This window comes from Etheostoma cragini, chromosome 1, assembly GCF_013103735.1.
Source record: "Etheostoma cragini isolate CJK2018 chromosome 1, CSU_Ecrag_1.0, whole genome shotgun sequence".
NCBI lineage: Eukaryota > Metazoa > Chordata > Actinopteri > Perciformes > Percidae > Etheostoma > Etheostoma cragini.
Genome location: NC_048407.1, coordinates 25,207,950 through 25,233,537, shown reverse-complemented (window position 1 = coordinate 25,233,537; position 25,588 = coordinate 25,207,950). Strand labels below are relative to the sequence as shown.

General features: G+C 41.0%; 1 protein-coding gene across 3 annotated transcripts in view; it reads right to left on the bottom strand.

The window, feature by feature from the left end:
• The window catches only part of tln2a (talin 2a), an 86,093-nt gene that overhangs the window by 6,957 nt on the left and 53,548 nt on the right, over nt 1–25,588 (bottom strand). For all 3 annotated transcript variants that reach the window (XM_034869737.1, XM_034869753.1, XM_034869745.1), the window contains 31 exons: nt 25,302–25,469; nt 24,244–24,378; nt 23,705–23,864; nt 20,263–20,429; nt 18,241–18,369; nt 17,714–17,827; nt 17,410–17,523; nt 16,801–16,935; nt 16,169–16,297; nt 15,403–15,505; nt 13,922–14,130; nt 13,121–13,240; nt 12,551–12,748; nt 12,216–12,355; nt 11,364–11,457; nt 11,160–11,249; nt 10,922–11,044; nt 10,662–10,805; nt 9,731–9,892; nt 9,313–9,453; nt 9,007–9,188; nt 7,431–7,563; nt 6,764–6,865; nt 6,237–6,407; nt 5,880–6,026; nt 4,191–4,292; nt 3,739–3,858; nt 3,310–3,456; nt 1,905–2,071; nt 853–1,036; nt 559–684 (listed from right to left, as the gene is read on the bottom strand). In XM_034869737.1, coding sequence (XP_034725628.1) covers nt 559–684; nt 853–1,036; nt 1,905–2,071; nt 3,310–3,456; nt 3,739–3,858; nt 4,191–4,292; nt 5,880–6,026; nt 6,237–6,407; nt 6,764–6,865; nt 7,431–7,563; nt 9,007–9,188; nt 9,313–9,453; nt 9,731–9,892; nt 10,662–10,805; nt 10,922–11,044; nt 11,160–11,249; nt 11,364–11,457; nt 12,216–12,355; nt 12,551–12,748; nt 13,121–13,240; nt 13,922–14,130; nt 15,403–15,505; nt 16,169–16,297; nt 16,801–16,935; nt 17,410–17,523; nt 17,714–17,827; nt 18,241–18,369; nt 20,263–20,429; nt 23,705–23,864; nt 24,244–24,378; nt 25,302–25,469 — 4,356 coding nt within the window. The remainder of the gene's footprint in view (nt 1–558; nt 685–852; nt 1,037–1,904; nt 2,072–3,309; nt 3,457–3,738; nt 3,859–4,190; nt 4,293–5,879; nt 6,027–6,236; nt 6,408–6,763; nt 6,866–7,430; nt 7,564–9,006; nt 9,189–9,312; nt 9,454–9,730; nt 9,893–10,661; nt 10,806–10,921; nt 11,045–11,159; nt 11,250–11,363; nt 11,458–12,215; nt 12,356–12,550; nt 12,749–13,120; nt 13,241–13,921; nt 14,131–15,402; nt 15,506–16,168; nt 16,298–16,800; nt 16,936–17,409; nt 17,524–17,713; nt 17,828–18,240; nt 18,370–20,262; nt 20,430–23,704; nt 23,865–24,243; nt 24,379–25,301; nt 25,470–25,588) is intronic.

The window sequence follows — 25,588 nt, the reverse complement described above, 5'->3', positions numbered from 1 at the left end:
TGGAAAATGGCTGCAATGAAACAAAGAGTGAAAAATTTAAAGGGGTCTGAATACTTTCCGTACCCACTGTACATTACTGAGACAGTCATTAGTTTAAGTAATGTGAACAGATTTCATAATAACAGGAAGGTTGATGTAGTTGATTAATGGCCCTGTCTCAGCAAAAGGGGAATGGATGCCTACTATGTATACATACAGAATGTAAGATTTTGTAATAGACCTTTTCATATCAGGTGCAAGGGAAAATAAGACCATTATACTCACTGGAGAAGATAAGATCAGTGGCTGTCTATTAGAAAACAAATTAGCACAACTAATTTGATTATGCTAATTTAATGTTTTTGTGTGTGATTACATTATGCTAATTTAATATTTTTTGTGATTACATTTTTATTAAACAACTAACAAACAATACACTGGGACATAGGAACGCACCCCAGGACCGCTATTTTAATGTTTAAAGACATAGAGACAATGTTTAACTGTATACATAATCTCCGGAGGCCTTTAAGTCAAATGCCATAGTTTCAGGACCTGCAGAATCCCTGATCCCCTCACCTTGGCAGCGCCCTTTAGCTGGTGCATAGACGGATCGTCTGCTGCCTTGCCTGCTGCACACTTGGTGGCACTAATGAGCTCAGCCAGCGCCTTGGCCACGTCTTTGATAGCATTTATCAGAACCACCTAGAGAAAGGACAAACAGATAGACACAAATTTATTACAATTCAGCCTGGGAAAGAGACAAAACACTGAAAAGGTTATCGCCATTTACGGGCCATTCTTCCATATTTCTGATAACAGTGAATAAAGGAAAAAAAGAAAACTGAGGGAAGACAAACAAGGCTGGCTAACCTGTGTCTCAGGGTCATCAGAGCCAATACTGGCAGCTCCCAGTTTGACCACATCTGTGAGCTGGGTAATGGTTTTGGCAGAAGACTGGGCGGCCTGAGCCAACCTGTCCTGACCGGAAGCCGCACCGGACACCAGCATCTTTGTGTCTTCCACCAAGGCTTTGGCCGTCTTCAAAATATTTTCCCTTAGAGAGAAGATGTGGAGGCAGAAAAAGACAACAAAAGTGTCATTCTTTCAATGACAGAAGCCCTGATATAGGCATCTTACTCCAGCAGAAATAAAAATGCAAATTTGTGTAAATCACAGTCATCATATCAAAGACATCGTGGATAGGTAGGATCATGCCACGAGTCAAGTCTGTTTTTACTCTAAAATTGACAAACAAATTGCAGGAAGCTGCTGCAAAGTTTCTTCTCGATTCTTAAGCAAGCTGCGTAACATATTTTAAGTTAATCCGTTGACTTTCATCCTGCCCCAGCATGGCTTCTCTTTGTTTATGCTTTCATGATTCTATAGTGAGGTACAGTACAATTTCCCAAATTATTATCTGTAAGGATCTAGGTTAATCATTTCTGGTCATAGCTGCATGTACTGTGCCAAGTCTTGTCTTGGATCATTAGATATATATCTCTGTGAACTAAATTCATTCAAAAACAACTAGGGCAACAAAGTTGTCCACAACTCAGTCAGATTATGGACACTTTCACTAAACATTTGCTCAACAGTGTGAGATTTCATAGAAAATTACCAGAATTATTTCATTCATTATTATTTTATTTGTTTAAATAACACCCCGGGAATCCTGCCTCCAAGTGGAGTCTTTTGTCTAGAAGAAAGAGGAGTAAAGATATGACACTTCCTCTCTTTTAAACCCTGAGGGAGACTTCCTGCGCCATGTTCACCAGCTAATATGTCATTCTGTCAGTTTCAGATGAAAGATAACCAGAGGGCAAATCGTAGACTCCAGTCACGTCTTTGCTTGTCGACTTATTGTTTGTCTTGCACAGTTGTGTTTGTACACTGACAAAATCAGTCACATTTCCAGCTCTAACCTGTGGTCAGCGAAGGACTCGTCATTCTCCGCATTGAGTGTGCCGGCCGAGGCAAACATGATGGTGGTGTCCAGATCAGCAATGATGCCAGACACTGCGCTGGCTGCCGTGATGCACGCCTGAGTGCCCTTGTTGCCTGCTTGGAGGGCTGAGAGCACCAAGGACACCTGAGGACACACACAGACATCACATGCTAAAATCTTACTGGTGAGGCTGTGCAATATCTAACCTAAGGCAGGAAGTATATTTAACACACCGTAACTGTTTGAAAAGCAGCTGGATTAGTGTATTTTACCTATTTTGTATTTGAATTTGGTTGTTACTGTAAAGTAGTATTACTACATTTTGGTCAGTTGGAGTGGACTTGAACACACCTTTACTGGTCAAAACGGAGCAGAAAAAAGTAATACACTGCTATGGATTCTGACAAACACTTCCATTTTGCATAATTTGTGAAATGCATCTCCTCGGAACATGACAAATAATGCATTCAACTGAGAAGCCCAAAACACTAGTCGCAAGAGGATACCAATTTTTAATGCGACAGCAAAACACCCTGTCGGTGCAGAGCAAAGTACAACATTGCTCACTCGGTGAAATGAGTATGTGTCAAACTGATTTTGACTCCATTTGCTTTCCTTGCAGATGCCTGAGTGGCAGGAGAAAATGATTACCTGATATTTTCCGGACTCTTGCTACTAGAAGAAAATGACTTGACACTTGTTGGGTTAGGAGATCAAAACAGAGCAAGCATGACATGTTACATTGACAACCTTGTCCTCCTCTTGTGATGAAGAGGTTAAGTAAAATAAATGAAGAAAAGTCATATTTTGTAATCTATACATCAAATTTGTAGGGATTCCCCACTGCTAAAATCTCTAAAAGAAGTTTGCAGCATCAGTAAGCATGAATTATTTACAGTCTGCAGTGTAATGCATTTAGCCAAGGACAATGGACTAAACAGCCAGCCTTTGAAGCTAAAGCATGCCGTTAGCAATTGGTTTCTTCCAAAATGTATTAACTCAGGAGGCACGTGATAAAATGAATTATAGCACTAACCCTCTTATCTTGATGATTCCATGACAGCAGAATCACTTGGTGTAAACTATACAGCTAGAAAATTATGCTTTACTATTCCAGTAAAGAACAACACATTGCAGCGTTAGTGTTTGGAGTCGATCATACAAGACCGAGCAGGGAAACCTCCAGCCCTGAGGGATTTTGTTTTAATATACTTAAGAAAAGATAGAAATGTTATATATTGGGTTAATGTAAGGAGCAACTTATCATCAATATAATTAATCGCACAATAAATGACAGAACTATGTACTTCATTTCTTAGAAATAAAAGATAAGAAAATTCGAACCCAGATTAATGATAGAGGATAATAAGATAATACTGTACCTTCTCCGTGACTGCACGGGCACATTCAATGAGCTCTCGTTTGGTGAAGCCGTCAGAGGGAGTTATCTGCAGAGCTCCAGCCTTCTGGACCAGGAAGATGCAACCATGTCCGAGCTCCTGCACTCGGGTCTTAATCTGGAAACCGATCTGGAAAACAGAGAACACAGTACAGTACATATTTACTGAGCTATTATTGTGCAGAAAAAGGGAATCCAGTTTGTGTGAGACAATTTAGATCACAATTAAATCTGTACTGTAAATGGTTGAACAGAAAATGTGTCTCAGCTCCACCGTGACATTTCCCCTGTGGGCTGATTGTTCACATTCCATTTGTTGTACATATGTAGCTATATGTGTCAGTGATGTAGCGGAGCTGCTGTATAATAGGAAAGACAATCTGTCAATGGGTGACGCCCAGGCTGTCCTCACCTCTTCTGGCTCAGCTGTGTAAGCAGCCAGTCGTCCCTGAACGGCCAGCTGGCTGTAGTCCACAGTGACCTGAGAGGCCAGGCCCCCCAGCTCATCTGGACATGTCACTGATTTGGTCATCTGGGAGATAAAACCACACCGACTGTCAGTCCAAACTAAAACACAACCATTTACTCCACTTCCCCTCTGAGCTCCTTGTTAATAAACTGTACACTAAGGGGCTGCCTGTACAATAATAATATGCTGTATTATAAAAGCGCTAAACGTGTTCCATGTAAAGACAGTATTTATGACACAAAGTGGTTGGTAATGAACATACTGAGGTTTTATTTTGATAATGAAAACATTTCATATTAATGTTTTTTTTTCTTCTAATAAACGAAAATGTATTCCATAGTCAGTTATATTTTCAAAACATTTCAACAATGTAAGCAATTATTTTGAATGCTTACCATTTCCTGAGCAGTGACAGCAATAGCCTTAGAGTGTTTCACCATACTGGTCTGGTAATCTACAAAGGAACCCTCAGGTTGAGGCGGTGTACCTTCATCCAGCTAAGGAAGGAAGGAGACACACACACACACGCACACACACACACTTAAATGGTACTGCAATATTCTTTTTATGCGTAATTGGTTTGTCCTTCACAAAAGATACAAACATCTTCAATCATGAAGACAATCAATCATCCAGGTCATAAGTTCCAGTAGTTGTTCACTCTAATTGACCCTTTAATTATAATAATTATGCAAAGTGCACAGGCGTCACTTCATCTGCAAACCAACATTAGTGCAATTTTACATTCAAATAAACTCTCGGAATGAATGATAAACACCCATTATGAGTTAAAAACCAAATCCTGTCTGTAATTACAGCTTTAAAATAGCATCAACTCCAAAAACATTTGATCGCCAGCTTGCAGTGCGTACATTATGTTTCTAGCATTTCTGCTAAATTAAACAGCGCTCTGCATCACAGCGAAGCTGAGGAGACGATACAGATGACGCCATGTAGGGAAAGCATGCTGGTGTCGAAATTAATCTACAATATTGTAAGTAGATGATGTACGCCTTATGTCCCGAGTAAGATAGCACCTTAGAATCTGCGGTCTTGACTTTGTGACTAATAGTTATGCAGAAAACAACTCTGCAGAGAGTGGCCTTTATGTTGATGGATTATCTAACAGGATTATCTTCTTTTAATCAACATGTGACATGCAAACGTTAAGTGACATGCGGACAAAACGCTGTTCCAAAATGGACCACTTTAATTAATTATTCATGACATGCCCCACAATGGTGATGCTGTTCCCTCTGGTGACCCCCACACCTGAGCCACTTTTTCACTCCTGCGATAAGTCTCACTCAGAGAGACAAGGAGGGATGTAATTAGTTGATGCTATTCTGTCTGTACTTGAGATAAAATGTGTTTTTTCCTTGCTTCACAACTTACGTGTTTGCCAATACTTTGTGACTGTTAATTGGAAAGATGGTCTAAAGGCCTAATTTCCCTCTGCTTAAATGGTGTAATTTGTATTAATATGCTAATCAGTGACTTGTTATGGTGCCTAGGAGACGCTGTATTCAAGGAACACAGGAACAGAAAATCATAAGTGAAAAAAACAGAAGAAAAAAGGAAATCTAAATCAGAAAATGTTGGTTGCTTTCCCTCCAGTTCTGTGTACTCTGTATTCTGTGTACTCATTAACTTTTTAAGTGATATATTTGCCTTGTTTTCAACAGTATTTTGGCTCTTTCAATTGTGGCCCTTGTCAAAACAAGATATGTACCTCTACGCAATTTTGCCAACTCATTTAGTTCATGTCAAAATGATAATGTTAAGTGGAGTTGTAGAAAATCACAATTTTGTCCTCTCTTAATTTTAGTAAGTGGTGCCGCATCAAGTGGAAAAAGAAAACCAGAGAAGGATGTCTGGGATTTTCTGCTTAGTCTATTGCCAGTGGGCAAGTGGATGGAGGAGATGACCAAAGTCTAAAGTCTTATTAAAGAACTAGACAATGGGAAGTACTTTGACCAATCACAGTCTTGGTATCCAGCCAAACTTCCAGCCATGTTACAGTGTGAGCACTGAACCTTAGCATCAAACATCATGTGAGACACACCGTGCCCAGCAACACTTACCTTGGCCATGGCCTCTGCGATGGACTCCACCATTCCTCCCACCATTCCCACTTCACTCGCAGCCTCATTCAGTGTCAGCATGACATCATCAACAGCTTCCTTCATGAGCTGGGCTGCCTCTGCTATGGCATCATGGGTATGGGATGCCTGTGAAGTGTGACACCAAGACACAAGGGCACTTGTACGCACCAAAACACGAGGGCAAATTCCTTGTACTGTTTTAAAAAAAAACAACTTGGCAATAAACCTGATTCTGATTAAAGGCCAGTGTCCAGATAATCCTTCCAGGGGTGAAGCAAAAACATATAATACACATATAACATATAACATGAACATATAAGAGCAAAATGGTTATACCTTTGGGTTTCCTCCACCCTCCTTGGCAGCATAAAGCATCTGCAAGGCAGACTCAGCCAGCGTCTTAGTTTGGTCCATGAAAGTCATCTGTTGCTGGTGATCCCTCAGCTTGGAAGTTACACCCACAGAGGCCTTAATCAACGGCTCAAAGTAACGGGCCAACTGGGTCACCTGAGGCAAAGGGCAAAAGACCTTCAATAGTTCTGTGAGAACTCCACAATTTCTCAGCAAATGCTACATTTTCAAATGGACAAGAAGAGTTACAGTTAATGTACACCATCATCTGTCATTTAAAGAGAGAAGAGAGCATTTTGAAGAAAGCGCATGGCCCATGAAACAGTAAAGCAAAACATATATATTAAATAAAGTAAATTATACTATGGTAAGATATCAAATATTAATTTTGTCTAGACATACCACTCCTAACACGTGGAAATGTGTAATAATGCTACCCATTAAAAAGTATTAATGTGTTCCTCCACAGCTATGGTATTTAAGTACAGTAATTAACTCCCTGCCCTATTTACCTTATGTCCTAGTTGGGAAGCTTCGCCTCTGGCAGCGGTGGAAACAGGGTCAATTAAGTGGCCAATTTCCTGCACAGTGGATGTCAGCTGCTCTTGTAGTGCCTAAAAAGAAGAAAAAAAGAAATTAGCTTTTTATGCAAAACAGAGGTAGATTCAGATTAGTCAGCTGCTAAAAAGAAATAGGCAAGAAACTAAACAGGGAAATATTTGCCCCAAGACACTTTGAATTTAAATTACAGTAATACTCTTTGTAACGGAACAAAACTGGTGCAAGGGCCCCAAAACTGCTCTGCTGTATCCATCCAGGGGGATGCACTGTCCTGCATGTTTGCTACTACAGGGATTAATAAAAGCACGGGTTTGCACTTCATTCCCTGATTTCTGTCTAATGAGATGTTTGTGACTTGGAATGAAGACAGACCTAATTAAAACCACCAATAATAGATCCAGAAATTAACAGAAAGACTCTAAATGCAACACGAGGACAAAAAGAAGAAAAAAAGCAACAACCTCACTGTAAAACTAAGAGGAACAGTAAAAACAAAAGTGAGCGATAGAGATAAACAACAAGACAAGGACTAACAAATGGAGACAAATGCAAACAGAGAAAGATACCGGTAGTTAGTCTGTGAAAAAAATGGCAAGTTATTTCCTGACGGTTGCTTACCTCCAGTGAGATATCGTCCCTGCTGGCTAAGTTCTGGCTGACTGCTGCCAGAGAGGCCTGTTCAAGGTCCCGGATACATTTGTTGATGTTATCAATTGATGAGTCGCACTCCCGCTGGCCTGGGGCCTTGTCCCTTAGAATAAAACAGGAACAGGAAAAGAAAAAGCAATGAAATGGTTGGAAACAGAAATGGGAAAGTAGTTGAAGGATGATATATGGGGGGGGGGGGGGGGGGGGGGGGGGGGGGGGGGGGGGGGGGGGGGTGTAGGACAGAGAGGGTGACAAAGAAAGGAAAAAGAAATATATTGGAAGACAGGAAGAGAGACAAGAAGTGTAAAATGTAACACATCCAACACTTATTAAAACACGGACCGGTTCCAGGATGTCTCTTTAACATCTTCCCTACCAGCTCCCTCATCTCATTGCTGCTCAGGTCACACAGCTGTAATGTGCCCTGTAGGGCCTCGTTAATACGCGGGCCGATCAAACTGGGCAGCCAAATTAGCTTTAACGCCTCTGAGTGGTCTGGGGCAGCGGCCACGTGGGCAAAATAAGTGTAGGTGCACACCCATTTCTATGCAGGGCGGCACACTAAAAGTAAAACTAAATTAAAACCTCATCATATGCGTGTAAGGAGACTAAAAGTAATTAGGTCACCTTTTGCAGGATGCAGGAGTTCATTCCCATTTGTGATCTGTGGCACCGTAGAGTATCACTGAATTCTATGAAAAGGCATGGGCCAAACTCCCAGAACATTATTTGCAGGCTAGGAAGAAAGACTGTGATAAGGGCAACAGAATATGAGATGCTAACCTGGCTGCGACTGAATGCTAATGTGCAGATATTCTGAGCCAAGCAGGAACCTTAAAATTTAGACATTAGGAATCATGGGCGTCAGTTTGTTCTGACCAAGGTCAGGTACAAAAGACGTGAAAGAGGAGATTACAAATTCAGGAGCTTTTGAATAACCATTTATCACGCCATGTTACAGCATTTGGGCATCCTTTTCCAAGGACGCTGCATTAGTCTCACAGGCGTTTTATACAGCAATGTACAAAACATGGAATGAATCAAAACTTAATTATAATTTTCACCTCCCATAATCCCCTTTGTGTATTCAGAAATAACCATCACTGCAGGGAAACAGAGTACATTGGTGTAATGATTACTTTCTGATGTTTACTTGGCAACCTCACAACAAACAAAAGACTCCAGGAAGTCAATGATCCTGGTCTTGAATAAGTCCCTTCAGATAGCTACTTGTAACACCAAAACGTGTTGTTTTTAAACTATGTTTTTGTTACAGAAAAAACTACATATATTGTATTAATAAGTGAGCTTTGGAGGTGCAGGTAGGCAGATGTTTGTGCTAAGCTTAGCTAACTGGTTGCTGGCAGTAACTTCATATTTATCGTACTGACATGAGTTGTACTATATGTACAAAGTATGTCATATAAGAACACGTTGAGCAACTAATTGGCATGTAAAGTTTGCCATTTAGATAATGTATTTTCTCACGCATCCCTTTCTATAATTTCCCATTTTGTCACATCAGAATACATTATTGCTCACTAACCGGATGGCTGTGATGAGACTCTTAATGGAGTCTGACACAGTGCGAGAGTGACCAGCCAGAACAGACCAGGTGGGCGGGTCTTTGGGATTGATAACCAATGAGCGTGCAGTCTTGAGCAAGTAAGTGGAGCTGTCAAGCATGGAGCGTGCTGATTGGAGGATGGGCTCCTGGGCCGCAAAGCCCTACAGAAAAACAAAGGAATCTTTAGTGAGTGTATGACACTTTTTTACAAACCTCTACTGGTTTAATAATACATGTTGGAGCTATGCGTGAATACTACAAATACTAATGTTCACATGGCTTTACCTCATTGCTGATTTTAGCTGGGAGGCTGGCAAACTCTGGGTTGGAAGCAAATGTTGTCAGGTTTTCAACAGCCTCGATTAGCGGAGCTGTGGCGACTCGACACTTGCTCCTGTTTTCATCCGAGAAATCACCATCTAAAGCCTAAAAAAAGTAGAGGGATGGAATTATGAAGGTGCAAGAATTATTTTATTTATTTAATGTGCGTGCATGTTATCTAAGCCACAAGTCAACAATTAAATCATTGAAGGAGGTTTGATAGATTCGTGGGAACAAATATGAGCAAATATGTCACTCAACAAATCTTCCTGCATCATTTACAAAAGGACATTACTGTCAAAGTTTAATCCATATCTATACTTTGGTGAGTCAATTGGAGGACAAAGCCAACCTTTTGACAACACTGGTAAAGAAATCCTACCTTGATGGTTTTGACCAAGTTGGCGGTGCTGTTGGCCACCTCCTTGGCAGACTGGACAAAGTGCCTCTTGGCAACTGGGTTGGTTGTCTTGGAGGAAGCCAGACGGCAGGCGTTGCACAGTGCCGAGGTGTGCTTTGCGACAATGGTGGCTGCAGAAAGCACCTGCCACATTATAAACAACAAGACATTGAATTAGTAACTGGAATTTTACGTAAGTCCTAGCCATGTAAAGTCCTGCGTTTGTACCACCGATATCTCTATGCATTTAAAATGTATGTAGTAATGTAGAAGCATGCACCTCCCCTTAAACTTGGTTTAGAGTGTTGCTTTGTAAAGTGATTTATGTAAGAATGCGGTGGGGGAGGGGAGGCATATAATTAGGCAAAAACTGTTGGTCCTCAACAAATAATGTTGAAAAAACATAGGTGATAATGGCAATATTGGACTTTCAGACATTGTGCTACACAGTTGGTCACTTCTGCCACAGGTATTATATAAATTATACAATATTTACGCTATAAAAAGATTGCTTTGTCATCTTAATAATTTACTCTGCTTGTTATGGGGTTAAGTAATAAATAACTGGTTCTTTTTTAAATATTCCATTCAACACAAGAAGTGGGCATCATTAAAAGATGTAAAATATCCAAAGATTTAAGGATTCAGGCATAATCTTTTATAGAACACAAAGATGAAAAAAGGCTTAATGTACTATAAGTATTAACACAACCAATAATCACAACGATATATAACTCTTAAGGTTTAACATTTCTTCCATGCAATGATCTAAACTGAAAATGTATGGTACTCTATAGAAAAGGTAAGATACCCATCTGATCGTTCTGCAAACATTTTATCTAATCCGGTTATAAAGTAGATCAGACAGGTTTTTGAATGATTTCTATAAAGAGAATACTGTAAGTGCATGTACCTGGGAGGGACTACTGTCTGGGTCTACAAGATTCTGACAGGCCATCTGGATTGCCTGGTTGGCTTTGGCAAACTGGATGGGATCCACCAACCCCTGGTGCCCGGCCTGACTGTTGGGATCAGACACACCCACCAGGAAGGAGGCCTGTGGGAAATAATAAACTCCCCACATTAGCCTGCACCAGCATTGCCACTACCAAAAAAAAGGCAGATGCTTTAGTAGCTCCCGTACTGTGTGAGAGGTTTCTTCACATTATGTACCTGTACCGCAGCTTCAGTGAGGCCACACAGAGCTTTTGAGGCTGATCCTACACAGTTTCCAAAAGACGGCACATCTCCAGTCTTGCAGTTCTGAGAAATACCTGCCATAGACTCTCCCAGGACCTGGACGGAACAAAGAAGCAGGTCAGCAGAAAAAATAGAAGAGAAGAACGCTTAGGATGCTAAGCTCTGAGTGCTTGGGAGCTTGATCACTAGGCTGTTTGATTTGCAGGCCTACCTTGGAGTTCTCCATTACACTCTCAATGCAGTCAAAGTAGGAGAGGTCGCTGACCGGCTCGCTGGGATTGTCCAGCATTCCTCTGACAGCCTGGGAGAAGAGTGAGCAGTACGAGTCTAAGATAATGTTTTCCCAGTTTTTTTTTGTTTTTTTTTTTACAAAAAAATCACAAGGAAATACAAGGTTGTAAAGTATTTTTTTTACCTCCAGTTCTCTCAGGGCGTTGTCACACTCATTCTGGCCAGGAGCCTGCTGTGTACACAGCGTGATCAGCTGATTAATGCTGTCAGTCACTGATCTGAAACAATCAAACAAGCAGAAAAATAAATCAATCAATCACAACCTAGTCATTCAAAGTGTTTGTGAGTATGCAGGTTTTTGTAGGATCTGTAAGCACATTGTCTGGAGGTTTTTGTGCTCAAAAAACGAAGCCAGTGCATGCATCCTTGTGTACATCTGTACGTCGGAATTTGTGTATGTGAGCTTATGCAGTCCATCAGCAAATGTTTGAAAGTCTTTAAGGTCCCATGGGTTTTAAGGTGGAGGGTGGGGATGTGGCCTTGACCAACTGCCACTTTGCTGGTTTGAAAGCCATGATGCGTCTTTCTCACGGGCAGGCAAAACAGAGAAAGGGGAGGCAACCTTGCCTCTTGTGACCTCATAAGGAGCAAGATTCCAGTTCAGCCCATCTGAGCTTTCATTTTCTCAAAGGCAGAGCAGGATATCCAGGCCTTGGTTTACATCTATCGCCATGTCTAGCCACTGGGGGAACTCATTCATGTTAAAAAAAACTCTTAATGTGAAATTTTCAAGCCATGGAACCATTAATATTCTCCATTATAATAATAATAATAATAATAATAATAATAATAATAATAATAATAATAATAATAATAATAATAATAACAACAACAAACATTCCGTTTGCTTTTCATTAAGGCTGCAGTCCAACAATTTAAAAAAGGAATACCTAGCACTTCTAAGAAAACAATATCAGATATATATGTCAACAAGAAAAACACAATGTGCAGGTGTGTGTAAGGCTAGTTGTGGTACCTTGCAGCAGCAGCTAGCAGGTTCTTGGCATTTGCTGCTGCCGGGTCTACAGACAGACTCTTAGCTGCCAGCAATAGCTTACTGGAAGCCATGGAGATGTTCTTCAGGTTACCAATCACCTGCACCTGGTCGTCCTTTTTCTAAAGTGACACATTATAACATCAAACACACAGACAAATAATTTAATTCCATGAATCTGAAATCCTATTTTGTCCATGTGCAGGTCTGAGTGGTGACATTTGAATTGATATGCATTTGAAAAGTGCTACTGCCATCTGAAATAAATGAAAAAGAGGCTGGTAGAGCCCTATTTATACACAACCAACCAGACCGACCTGAGTGTGCCCAGCCATCTCTATACCAGCATCCAGGAACTCATCAAAGTCTTCACTAAACTTTCCAGAGGCCAACGCTAGCTGGCTGCTGGAGCCTCTGGACGCATGGACCACCTCGCCTGCTGACTGGTTCAGGTCTGCTGCCGTTTGGTTCAGCTCGCTCTGGGCCTCCTGAAAGGACTTAGAGCCTGGAGGGATCTAAACGGAGGATACAGAGAAGGAGTTTTAAAATTACATTTAGGTAATGCCAGTTTATTGCAAAATGTGGATTCCGGAGCACTGATTTAAAATAATTTTACAATTAAAAAACTACCATATCTACAGCCCGTTGAAACAGTTGCATCAATGCTGTGTATGATAATAATTGTCTCTGAAATCAGTTATAACGTTATATAAAAATGGCAAAAAAGTAGAGTGAAATAATGTCTGAAATGTTTCTATCTAGCAGTCAACTTCACTTTTAACATATATGTGTCATTAACAGTAAGGACCTTTTTGCTGTGGGGCACTTAATGACACATGATGCTAATTTTGTTGGCAGAGGTCTGGTGAGCCACAGACCAAACTCACCATTTCAATCAGCAGCTTCTTGCTGGCCTCCGCGATGCTTTTGAGAGCCATGTCCACATCCTTCTGGCCTGGCAGACAATTGACGCAGCTATTGAGGGAATGAGACACAGCCTTGGCCACCTGGAACACACAGCAGGTTCACCAGCCTTGGTCAGAGAGTTTTATCTACACACAGCAACCAGGCTGAGCTAGAAATATGAATTTAAAATGCTTATAAGCAAGGCGGTCTTAGATAATTATTATCCCAATTTTGAGATTTCTTTCTTTTATGGATATCAACCAATGTGTGTGTGTGTGTGTGTGTGTGTGTGTGTGTGTGTGTGTGTGTGTGTGTGTGTGTGTGTGTGTGTCCTCTTTGGTTGTGCAATACAAATCGCAAACCGGGTTGTCACATCACACACTTCATCTAGCCTAGCAATTTCAAATGACAAAGTATTATTATGATGAAGACAAAGTAAAAGGATTCAATAAGATGAGGAAAACTGCTTCATTTGTGTTTTTCTCTACACTGCTATATAGAAAAAAATTTGGTTGAGAAAATATGAGGACAAGACATCAAAAGAAGGTAATTGGCCTGTAAATGTGCCAAGTTTATTATAGGATTCCTTGCTATATTTGACAGGTGTTCACTTTCATGTTTTCCTAAGCAGATGTAAACATTCATTTGGCGCAGATTTTGTCCATAACAAAGTATTTAGCAAAATATATTGAATTTGAAATAAGTGCTTGTAAACAAGTTTCATGGACTAACAAGTTGCAACTGCGACCCCCCCCCCCCCAAGCAATCCTGAACCATCTCACCTGCGCCAGCCTCTGCTGACTCTCGGCGTCTCCGGGGGAAATCAGTGCCTGCTTGGCTTCATGAATGAGAAGCGCCGAGCCCTCCATAACGTCCCGAGCCGAGTCCAGCATGGCCGCCGCAGCCTTGGGGTCTTTGGTGGAGGCAGCGACGCCGCGAGCCGCCTGGGCCAATGTTCTCAGGGCCTGAGCTGTCTCCCTGGCTGCTATTCCTACACACAGAATCACAAGTAATAAAGTACAGATGTGACAACCACTAACAGGGACGTTTCTCAGAGAGATTATAGAATTATTACAAGATACCGTCACTATCATTTACTATTTTTTGAAAACCAAAAGATGGACATTGTATTTGCATAGAAGTTGTTTCCTCTGACTCAGTAGTGGAAGAAGTATTTAAATCCTTTATTTAAGTAAAAGTACTTAAAGTATAATCAGGAAAAAAGTACTTAAAGTATTAAAAGTAAAAGTACTCAATGCTGAAAAATCCTCAAATTTTAGAAACTGGAAGAGTTTAATTGTCACCTCATTCCAACCCTACTTATAGGCTTACATATTGTTGGGTAGTTTAAATTATTATAAAAATATTGTGTTCTTCTAAACTTCATATCATATTTGTGCATGAATCTTAATTTATAAAGTAACTAAAGCTGTCAGAATAATGTAGTGGAGTAAAAAGTACAATATTTCTCTCTAAAATGTAGCGGAGCAGAAAAGAATTGATTGAAAAATTGGCATGAAAAGAAAACACTCAAGTAAACTACAAGTACCTCCAATTTGTAATTAAATACAGTACTTGAGTATATGCACTTAGTTGACAATATTACTGAAGTAATATGTGATATGTGAGAATGTGATATATGTCCACACACACACACACACACACACACACACACACACACACACACACACACACACACACACACACACACACACACACACACACACACACACACACACACACACACACACACACACACACACACACACACACACACACACACACACACACACACACACACACACACACACACAATGATTAGTCTTTGGGAAACACTTTTTTACAACTAGAAAGAACATAAATAGCTAAAATTAGTATGTTAAAAAAGTGCCTTACACTTTGGCTACATTGAACGTGTAACATATGAGGAGCAGATGTGCATTATTGTGGATTATTAAATTACATCTCAGTAGTAACATCAAAACGAGAGAAGCTTGGTGTACAGTGTGTACTGCAAGGGAAAACAGAGTCAGAAGTGTTTGTGGCAGTGACTGCATCCTCTTAAAATTGGTTTCAATGCTCAATTGAAACTAATTTTAATGCTTCAATGCAGTGGCATTGTGTAAGTTTAAAGTAAAGGTGTATGAGTGCACAGACACATTAATTTGAAAACTAAAAAGCAGGTGGATGGAGGTGATTACATGACCTCCGCACCTTGGTAGAGGTATATTTTGGGAGAAGATAGTGGGTCAGCGGTACCAACCTGTGTAGTGTTCATTTCCTTGTGCAGCACAGGTGAGCAGCTGAGCCATGGAGGATCCCACTGACTTTGAGGTGCTGCCCAGATCCTGAGCACACTTCTCCAACTAAAGCAAAGTGTAAAAAGTTGTATATGTAAATAACTAAATATTAGGCGGCAAACCTATTGGTTCAATACATTTAGTATAACTTCAGTGGCCATTTTTCATGATAAAGGTCCCATGACATAGTACTCTTTGGAGGCTTTTATATAGACTTTATTGGTACCCTAATGCCAAATCTGAAGTATCTTTCCCAAAATTCAGCCTTGGTTCAGAATTACAGCCACTAGAGCCAGTGAGCTTTGGGCTATTTCTGAGTCTGTAGCCTTTGAGGAGGAGAGAGGGGGGACAAGGTGGAGGCTGGGGGTGTGGCATTGACCAACTGCCACTTTGCTAGTTTGAAAGCCATGATGTCTCTCAGGGGCAGGCCCATTTCTCTGGGCAGACAAAACAGAGAAAGGGAGGTAACCTTACCCCTTATGACCTTATAAGGAGCAAGATTCCAGATCGGCACATCTGAGCTTTCATTTTCTCAAAGGCAAAGCAGGATACCCAGGGTTCGGTTAACACCTATTGCCATCTCTAGCCATTTGGGACCATAGGCAGGCTGGGGGAACTCACATTAATGTTAAAAAAAAAACTCATAAAGTGACATTTTCATGCAATGGGACCTTTAAGTTTGGAAAACTAAATGCTTAGTCTTATGGGTCAAGAAAACCTGACACTTACTGATTCTCCTGGTAGTGGTTTCAGTTGGTCATTAACAGCAGCCAGCATAGCATCTTGCAGCTCATTTCTCAGGGTCTGAATGGCAGTGAGCGCGGAGTCGATCTCCATAGGGCCGCAGGCTTCATGGGCCTAGAAAATCAAGGAAGTCTGCGGTCACTCATAATTCGTTACATGGGTTATTCATTTTGTTTTTTTACGATTGTAAGTAGTAATCCTTTACCAAAAATACTATATTCTTTTATACTATTATATTTTGTTGTCAGTCTCAGCTCATTATAAACTCAGACAACCCCTATATACAAAACATATACTTGCTGCACTTGAGGAAAGAGCCAACTATTGTCACAGGTGACACCTGTAACACAGGTGACTGAGAATTCTGCTTAAAACGCTTCTACTAAAGCAATTCACGCTTTAGTGCATCTGCTATGGACTCTGTAGTGAATGAAATCACATTCTGACATTATTGCCCATGCCATGATTTTAACAATGAAGCAGGCACAGTGTCTTTCTGGAATGATTTACTGTAAGTGTTCTAGTTTTTTTTTGTTGCATCTATATGCACGTAAACTGCAGAGACTGTCTGCATGCACTGCCATTTATGAGAGGGCCTGCGTGTGTCGGTGCGCTACCTTCTGTGCAGACGTCCTCAGCTCAGCCAGGCACGTGGCCAGGTTCTTGGCACACTGACCCAGTTGCATGGCTGCAGCCTGATCCGTCACCGTGGGAACAGATGACTTGGCCGAGGTCACCATCTTACTACCAGGCTGCAGCGTGGAAAAGAAAAAGGGAAGATTAAAAATTATTTTTTTTGCCCTTAGGACATTAAGGAACTGTCTACTGACTACATTGTAGTTGGAGCAACAACGAGGAACAAAGGTTAATTGATATGTTGGTATTTGTGGAGACCCCATGCTCCTCCATCAGCTCTAAAAGTGCAACAGAGGAATAAACACATAATCCTGCCACACCACGGCTTCTTTAACTGCCTTCTTACACCAAAAAGGAGGTTGCAGGCCTATTTTCAATGGATCCCCAAATGGCAGAAACACTATTTATACTTTGTTCAGCCTGGTTCCTAATGTAGCACTGAAGTTACGTAATGAGAGTACAAAGTTTGAACAATCTCCTCTCCAGCGAAGGTGAGGAATGGAAAGCCCATAGTGTGTTTGTGTGTGTGTGTGTGGTGGGGGGGGGGGGGGGGGGGGGGGGATTGGTGTGTGGGTGCTTGTGTACAGCACCTGTAAGAAGTTCTGGCTGGCAATGATGAGTCCTAGTTGTGCACTGAGGTCCTCTGGTTTGGCCTGACTGCCACGCACCCCCTGGACAAGTTGTGGGATGTGGTCTGCCACTGCCTACACGCGCGCACACACATACACACACACACTAAATTACCAAGCAAGTAATTTGTATGCACTCAATACAAACTGAATGAAAGACAAATGTGTATGAAGCAAACAGTTTTTTACTTCACAAAAAGGAGGAAAAATGGAACAAAGCAAAAAAAGTCAATGGAGCCATTGAGCAACCAGCACTGATCCTCACCTTACAGCTCTGCACCAGCTGCTGGTGAACGGCAGTGTTCTTGTTGGAGGTGGCGGCATTTTGAGCAGCTGCGATGGTCTGCGTGGCCGCGGCAGCAGCTTGCTTGGCGGCATTCTGAGGAAGATACAGACCCATCAAAACATTGACATGTAAAATATGGTTCAACAGTAGTTCTCCTCCTACCTCTGCACCGGCATATCCTCAGGGTCCATTTAAAGCAGACTTCTATTGTCAAATTTGCTTTTTAATTCCCCTGTCAGGTGGTATAAGGGACTTACAATTACGGTCCTGACGTTTTTCTAAATGGGTTTGTTGGTTGGCTGAGGTTTGGTACTAACGGCCGCCTCCACTTGGTGCTTTAGAGATGGCGATATGGCATCCTAATATTTGGTGCTTTAGAGATGACGTTTAGGATTGGAGTTGTTGTGAATGTCATGTTTTATTGTAAATATTATTAGATTCCTTTTCCTAAAATAAACATTTCTCTTTGGACAAAGTGTGGTAAAGGTTGAGCCGGCATCACTGACCTCCAGTCTGTTAATCAGTTTCTTCTTAATGGCATTCTGAGCAGCAGCATTGGTGGCCACACGTAGCCCCTCCGCAGCCTCCCTCAGTCTTTGCTGCTGGTCCTCGTTCTCTGGGTACGCCGCCGCGCCCTGACCAAACACACACACACACACACACCCACACACCCCCACCCCCACACCCACACCCACACACACACACACACACACACGATGAGAAAACACCTGGTGTAAGGATGTGACAACAAAACAATTGGCTGAGTGATCTGTACACAATACTCCCTGACTTTATACAACCTTAAAAAAAAAAACATTTTGAATCACATGTGTGAGCAGCAGCACACACAACTGCCATCAGCACACAGTCATCTTCCAGTCAGTGTAGACAGACCTTTGACAATTTAACAGATTTAAAATCACTGCACTCAAACTCAGCTGGAGCTCGTCTTCATCCCTTTTTTGTTTATGTCTGCATGTCAAGAGATTTTATTTATATTAGCAAGCAGCTCTTTTTTTTATCTTGCTGTTTATGAATCCAGCAGTGGAGTCCAATATCATCTGACACCTCTGTGTCTCCTGCTGTGGGAGAAAAAGCTAAGCTTGCTGCTATTAGATTAATTAACTGGGAAATCGGTAGCTTCAACTGCAGCTACACAGAGATGCAAGTGTGTGCGTGTGTGTGTGTGTGTGTGTTTGTGCTACTGAAAACCTGTGTCATTAAGGTAATATCCAACCCCACAGATGGCAGAAATCACCACAGACAGGAACAAGAAAGAAAACAGAAAAAACTGGAAAAATGCAATTTGACTTTGCATTAATCACTGTAAAATGACGCTGGTGTTCAGCTTCAAATCAGACTTTGCAACGATTATCTTTCTGTTGGCAACTGCTGTCACCATTTAAATTTAACAGCCAATTTGCATAATTCTTTTTAAAAGTGCTGATTAACAGAGGAAGTCGTTTTCAAACAGCAAGGTCTGTTCTACAGCGATACAAAACACGTACAATGAGTGTCTTGCTAAATCAAATCGTTACCTGAAAGGGCTTTAAAAAACAAGCATGAACACAGTCAGCTGTAAACCATGCAGTCCAAAAACTAAACTGCACAAGCTCAATCAATCAGTTACCAAGGCAACGGCTGGCTGAGGTCTCAGACTCCGCTGACACAGATATATGTACAGCTGTGATAGTGATGAGTCTGGAATCAAACTGGACCATCAAACACGCCGGAGGGCGTCTTTTCATTTTCATGGTAAAAGTGGAGCGTTATTAATATCCGTGTGTGGTTCTGCAGAAAGATGAGACTGATGTTGAAAGATGGCAGATAAATAGTTTGGATAGAGGACGATGGGATGAGAGGCAAATCTAAGCTTGCCCTTCAGCAATCTGGTGAAGAAAGAGTTTGATGTCCTCTTACTGTTAATCATGTTACGCAGGAAACTTGAGCTGTCAGAAGAACAGGAGCATAAATTTAAAAAACGCTGGATGGATTTTTAACACTTCAACTCTATAATTATTTGATCATTAATTTTGTACACACACACACACACACACACACACACACAGAGGCTAATTCCTGGCCATAGCTGTTTAACTGCACTTCCAAAAACAATACTATTAAACCAGAGGATAGACGAGCTGTGTATAAATGTGTACTAAACAGGATTGTGTAGTTCCAATTAAAACTGTCTGCAACGTTAAGAGCGATTCTCATTCTCCCCCTCTCCCTCTCTCACTCAAAAGGTCACCCTTGTAAGAACAAGAGAATGAAACCCAGCCTTGTAGATTCTCATCTGGTCTTAAGAAATGCCAATATGATTAAAACCAACACTTTTCCCATGAAGATCTACCCAAAATATTTCTTTGGGAGAACCGTTTGGATGAATTATGCACTGCTTAAAGCTTGTTTCACAATAGCACCTCAGTTTAGTAAATCTACCTGCTTTTTGTACATGCAATTTACTTTAAAACAACAATGAAATAAACAATGAATATGGTAAGCTTTGTATCTTCCCCGCTGCTTACCTTTGCTGCCTCCACCATCCTTGCCGTAGCATCAGCCAGTAATTTGGCAGCTGCAAGCAACTTCTTAGAGTTGTCAACGTCCACCTCGGCCTCAGCGTCAGACCTCATTGCATTCACCAGGTCGGAGGTGGCCTGAGCCAGCACCCGAGCCTGACGAACCATCTCTCCTGAGACGCCATTACAGAGGACAGGGAGAGTGTAGCGGCGAGGGGAAAGGGAAAGGGAGATGAGTGGATTAATGGATGAGTCACACTAATAAGAGATTGACTGTGTTAACACAGTAATGTTATAATTGAACTGCACAGCTTTATACTTATGCCGGTAATCCTCCTGAGGTTTATTTATGAACAACAACAACAAAAATTGTCTTAATTTCTTTAACCACTTAATGCAATAATAATCAAATTGCTTGACAACTGCTTTCATACACAAGTTGGCACATTTTAGTGGAGCAGATAAATATATCAACAAGCTGCACTGATTTGTCATTTCATTACATTTTCTGTGAGTTTTTCAGTGAGAGAAACTGGAAGCTTATTTGTTCAAATGATTGGTAGTAAGTTGACTCATTGTGTAACTGAAGTCATACACAGAAGAGAGCTTTTAAACATAAAGTTCAATGTCAACATTATGAATAAAGGCGTTGGCAAGTGAAAACATACAAAAAAGAACAAACATCTTTCGCTGTGGTTGAATCTCTCGCACAGCTGTACTGCTCTCCCTGATCAGATGTGTATAATGTTTTAACACCTGTGGGTGACTTGTGAAGACATAATTAGATGTAACTGTTCCACCAGCCTTGGTGTTTTTGATTCCCTTAGAATCAGACTAATGAGTAAAGACAAAAGAAATAAGAAATTAATTGTTGTCTATATTGTCTCTGTCAAAGCAGACCTGGCACACCACACAAGCTTTAAGGTGAATGAAACCTTCATTGCCCCAAGGGGGATTTGTTTTGCACTCAAGGGAGCCACATTTAAACATTAAGTCCAACAGTAACACAATAAAAGACAACAATAAGACGATAACACCACACCAACATCCAACAGCAATGAAGATTTAGACAATACAGAAAAAAGGAACATAAACAACAACAACACAGTACTGGTGGTGACATGCAGTCGACAGTCCACAGGATAAAGATAATAAATAAAAAAGTGCCAAATATCAAATGTTTATGTGCTCATGTGTGATCAATTCAGTAACTGAATGCTCCTCGGCACAAATTATGTAATGGCACATTTGGTTTTTGTTAAGGGCATTCGTAATCTCCGTCCAGAGGGGAGGGAGGAGAACTCAGAGAAAAGTGGTGGGGTAAGGATCATCCAGTATCCTCAGGGCCAGATTGATGGTATCCTTTAACATTGGATGCAGTCATTTTCCTGCCCATTTTAGGTACCTTGTCCAGCATGTTCCTATTCCGGACCCCCCTGCCCCCCAGCACCTGCTAGCGAAAGTCACCACGCTCTGAATAAAAGTCAAATCAAAAAATGGCAGAGTTGTTTTGTCGTCGTAAAATCTACAAAGTTTCCTTATAGACTAACGCCGTTGCTGTGCTTATTAATATCTTCCTAGTGTGTTGGCTTACCACGTGAGTTTAAAATCAATAATAGTAACCAGATACTTATACTCTTCTACAGTCTCAATGACTGTCCCTTGAATATTAAAAGGTTGCAGTGGAGGTGCCTTTTCCTAAAATCAATCAATCAATCATCATCTTTATTTTTTTCAGTCCTGTAGTCCTCTTCATTATCTGTTGAAAAGCCAACTAAGGCAGCTTCATCTGCAAACTTAATCAGTGAGCAGTTGATGGTGATGTGAATGCAATAGTTGATCTGCCAACACTCCACTACAGAAAGATTCACTTGGTGTCTTTCTTAAAGTGTGACATAACCTGACATATTTGACAGCGGTTCAAAGATGGTATTCTCCGACCAGCTGTGTGTATTCCAGGCCTCAAAGGAACAAACAGCCATCCGACTCGTCTATCAAGTCAATCGATTCGGCAAAAACTGACCGCTGGCCCGGGACATTCTCTGTGAATCTCTTTCTATCCATCTGTCTTCCTCTGCTGTCAGACTTTCTAACAACGCTGTCAGCTTTTCTCTGTGGCTTCACCAGGGCTGACAGCGGCCCTTTCAAACCCAACATGGCGCCAGTCTCTGAGGAGGAGATGGCATGAACCGATCCGGTGAGACATCTACACAGAAAGCAGAAACGTTCTAGAGCTGTGAAAAAGCTAGTTTTATAGATGAGATATATCTATTGTATAGATTATATATGGGTTACGTGCTTTTTCATCCCTTATCTAAGCCTAACCAGATATTACAATAAATATTATATAATGTAGAGATATAATCTAGTCACATTTTAGCCTGAATTTCAAAGCGTGCCAGGAGCCAAAATGGTGCAGTGTTTATTTGGAAACTCGCTTATGGGTTGCACTGAGTAGCATGTCAGGGCAGGCTGGTTTTGAGGTGGGCATCAGGCAGATCAGATCAGGCATTTCACTCTAAACTCAGAGGAAAAAATCAAAAGTCAGGGGATCATAAAGTCATCCTTTGGGAACCTAGTCAGACAAGCCAGGCCCACATAAAAATGTTCTGGGAACTCACCATTGGCAGGGCTCAATCCAAGGGGCGGGATAAATGGTTGTCATTCAAATTCCCTCTGTGCACAATAGAATAGCATCCAACCAGACCAGCCAACCAACCAGAGCAATGTTGCTTGATAGATTAAACTTTCGCTGTATCTGGTCAACAAAACTCCAAACACGAGTTCACAAGAATTACTTTAATTCCAGGTCTTCCAGAGTCGCGGCCAAAGCTGATTCAAAAGACAATTTTCCTATTTTTCAAGTAACAGGAAATTCACAAGGAACGGTCGCAACTCTGCCGTCATTACGTTAAGCCCGCCCATCGACTCTATACACGATTGGCCTGACCAGAATTTGGTTTTTCCAGCACGCAAGCCAACAAAGAGTTGCTAGACTTGCGTCTAGATTTCTAGGCTACTGCGAACCACGAATGTCTGTACAAAATGTCATGGCAATCAATACAATAGTTAAAGTTGAAATAGCGATATTTTAGTCTGGACCAAAGTGACGGACTGACCAAGTAACTGCTTGCATGGCTCATTAAAAATAATACCTCGCTGAAAGTAGCCGGCTGTGGGTTGTACTCCCCTGTTAACAACGGCTTAAACCATGATTGCTTTTCTAATAAAAATACATTTCAAGTTTAAGGGGAATTAATTAACCTTTTCCTTAACCTAAATGCCATACATAATTAATTATTTAAAAAACAAATGAAAATTTATTTTAACATGCTGGCCTTTTTCTGTATTTTATAGCTTTTGGAAAAGGTCCCAAAAATTGTTGGATGTGCCATTTCTTCATTTTCTCAGCTTTTCATCTCCAAATCGTATCCTCTTTTAGACTCACCTGCATCTCCCATGGAGCTGAAGATATTCTCAGTGACCGACATGATGGTGTCTGTGGCCTGGTCATAGCGCCCGATAGGCTCTCCTCTTGAGGTGTACTGTCGTACATGCTGCAGGAGATCTCCCAGAGCCTGACTCACGACGCTGGCTGCTGCGCTCACCTTTAACATGGGAGATCCACATCATCAACATTAGTGAAGTGGTTCTTCTTCCTAAGGTGCATTATTCCCTGCTTCTTATTCAATTAGGCTGGGTTGAAGAACACTGACTCATTGTCTTCATTGCTTCTTAAGCCAAGTATTAGTACACAAACTGAATACCCTCAATTAAAATATATATCCAATGTGGTGTAAATGGACTGAAAGCTTGAGAACCAGTATTGTAGGGAATTCCTTCACTCATACTCATTTGTTGCTAATTTGTGTTTTTTTGAGTCAAACTCGTTATATATCTTGTCATCTTCTGAAATGAAACAAAAAAATGATACATGACATGATAAGAGTTCAGTGCACCATTGGTCAATATATGTATCAACCTGACCTGTTTGAGAAGCTCGCCATCTTCTGTGGCTGAGAGGCAGGCCTGAACACAGCTTTCCACCGAGCGGTCCACCAGCTTTCCAGCTTCGATTAACTGCTCCTGGCAAACCGGTGAACTGATAGTGGGACTCACCACCTACAACAGCAAGGTGAAAATTGTAAAAATAATAATACGGGTGAAGGAGGAAAGAACATTAAGGAGAAAAAGTGAAAAAAAAAAAGAAATGTCATCTCCAGTGTGAAAAAGAGAAAAGAAATTGCATCCTATGGTGCAAAAAGTTCTCAATATGTATACTGTACATACAGTATACAGCTTAAAAAACTACACTGTTAAAAAAAAAGAATATACTAAGTCATCTCCATCTAACTTCCCTAATATGACTAAAACATAAAAGCAAACATTTAAAATCGGAGAAAACCAACTTCTATAGTCTTTACATAATTAAATCACTTTTCTTAGAGAAAACCAAAAAAGGAGAAGAAAAAAATTAACGATATGTAAGGGATTCAGAAGATGGTTCTCCTCACATTGCCATGCAGAGAGGTGAGGATTTCTGTAGAAAATGAAAGTATTCTGACTGGGAGCCAGGAGGGCATTTAAACTAATTAGAGGCATGTGTGCTGTACAATTAAAGACGTGGAAATATAAAGTGGAAAAGGGGTATTTAACGGTGCCGTGGTGCCACCTAATATATTCACTCTGCTATTTTTTTAGCTGCAGATAAATTGGAGTTTATTAAATTATTTTAGGAATATTTATATATCAAACCTCAATACCCAATCTACTTATGGGAGAAGATGAAACAGCAAATGGTTAAATATTGACATGCATTCCACCGAAACAATTTAACAAAAGCGTCCCAATTGACACCATGGTGGAAGGGTTAATATTCAAATCTCAGACAGAGTTGACATAATAAATCAGAAAACATTACAATATATAAAGCATTTGCATAATTTCCAGTAAATTTCACTTTTCGTGAATTGAGCACATATTACACAAATACTGACAAGATGAGAGTCATTTTATTACAACGAGACTCAACGATATTCTTGTACCTTGGCACACGCCACCAGCTGGGAGGTGGACAGGGCACACTGGGTAGCAGCAGCAATGACCCGGTTTTGAAGCACGGTGTCCTCTGCAACCTGGGCCACGTTCTTGGCCTTCAGCACCAACATGGCTGCAGCATTGGCCACAGCTTTGGCCAGATTCATCAAGATGTCCTACAAAAACGGTTGGCAAAGTTAAAAATCTCATCAGAAACATTATATCCAGCACAGCCTGGCCAATCACATTTTTTCTCATTAAAAAGATGACAAGATCAGTTGCAGATGCAAGTTTA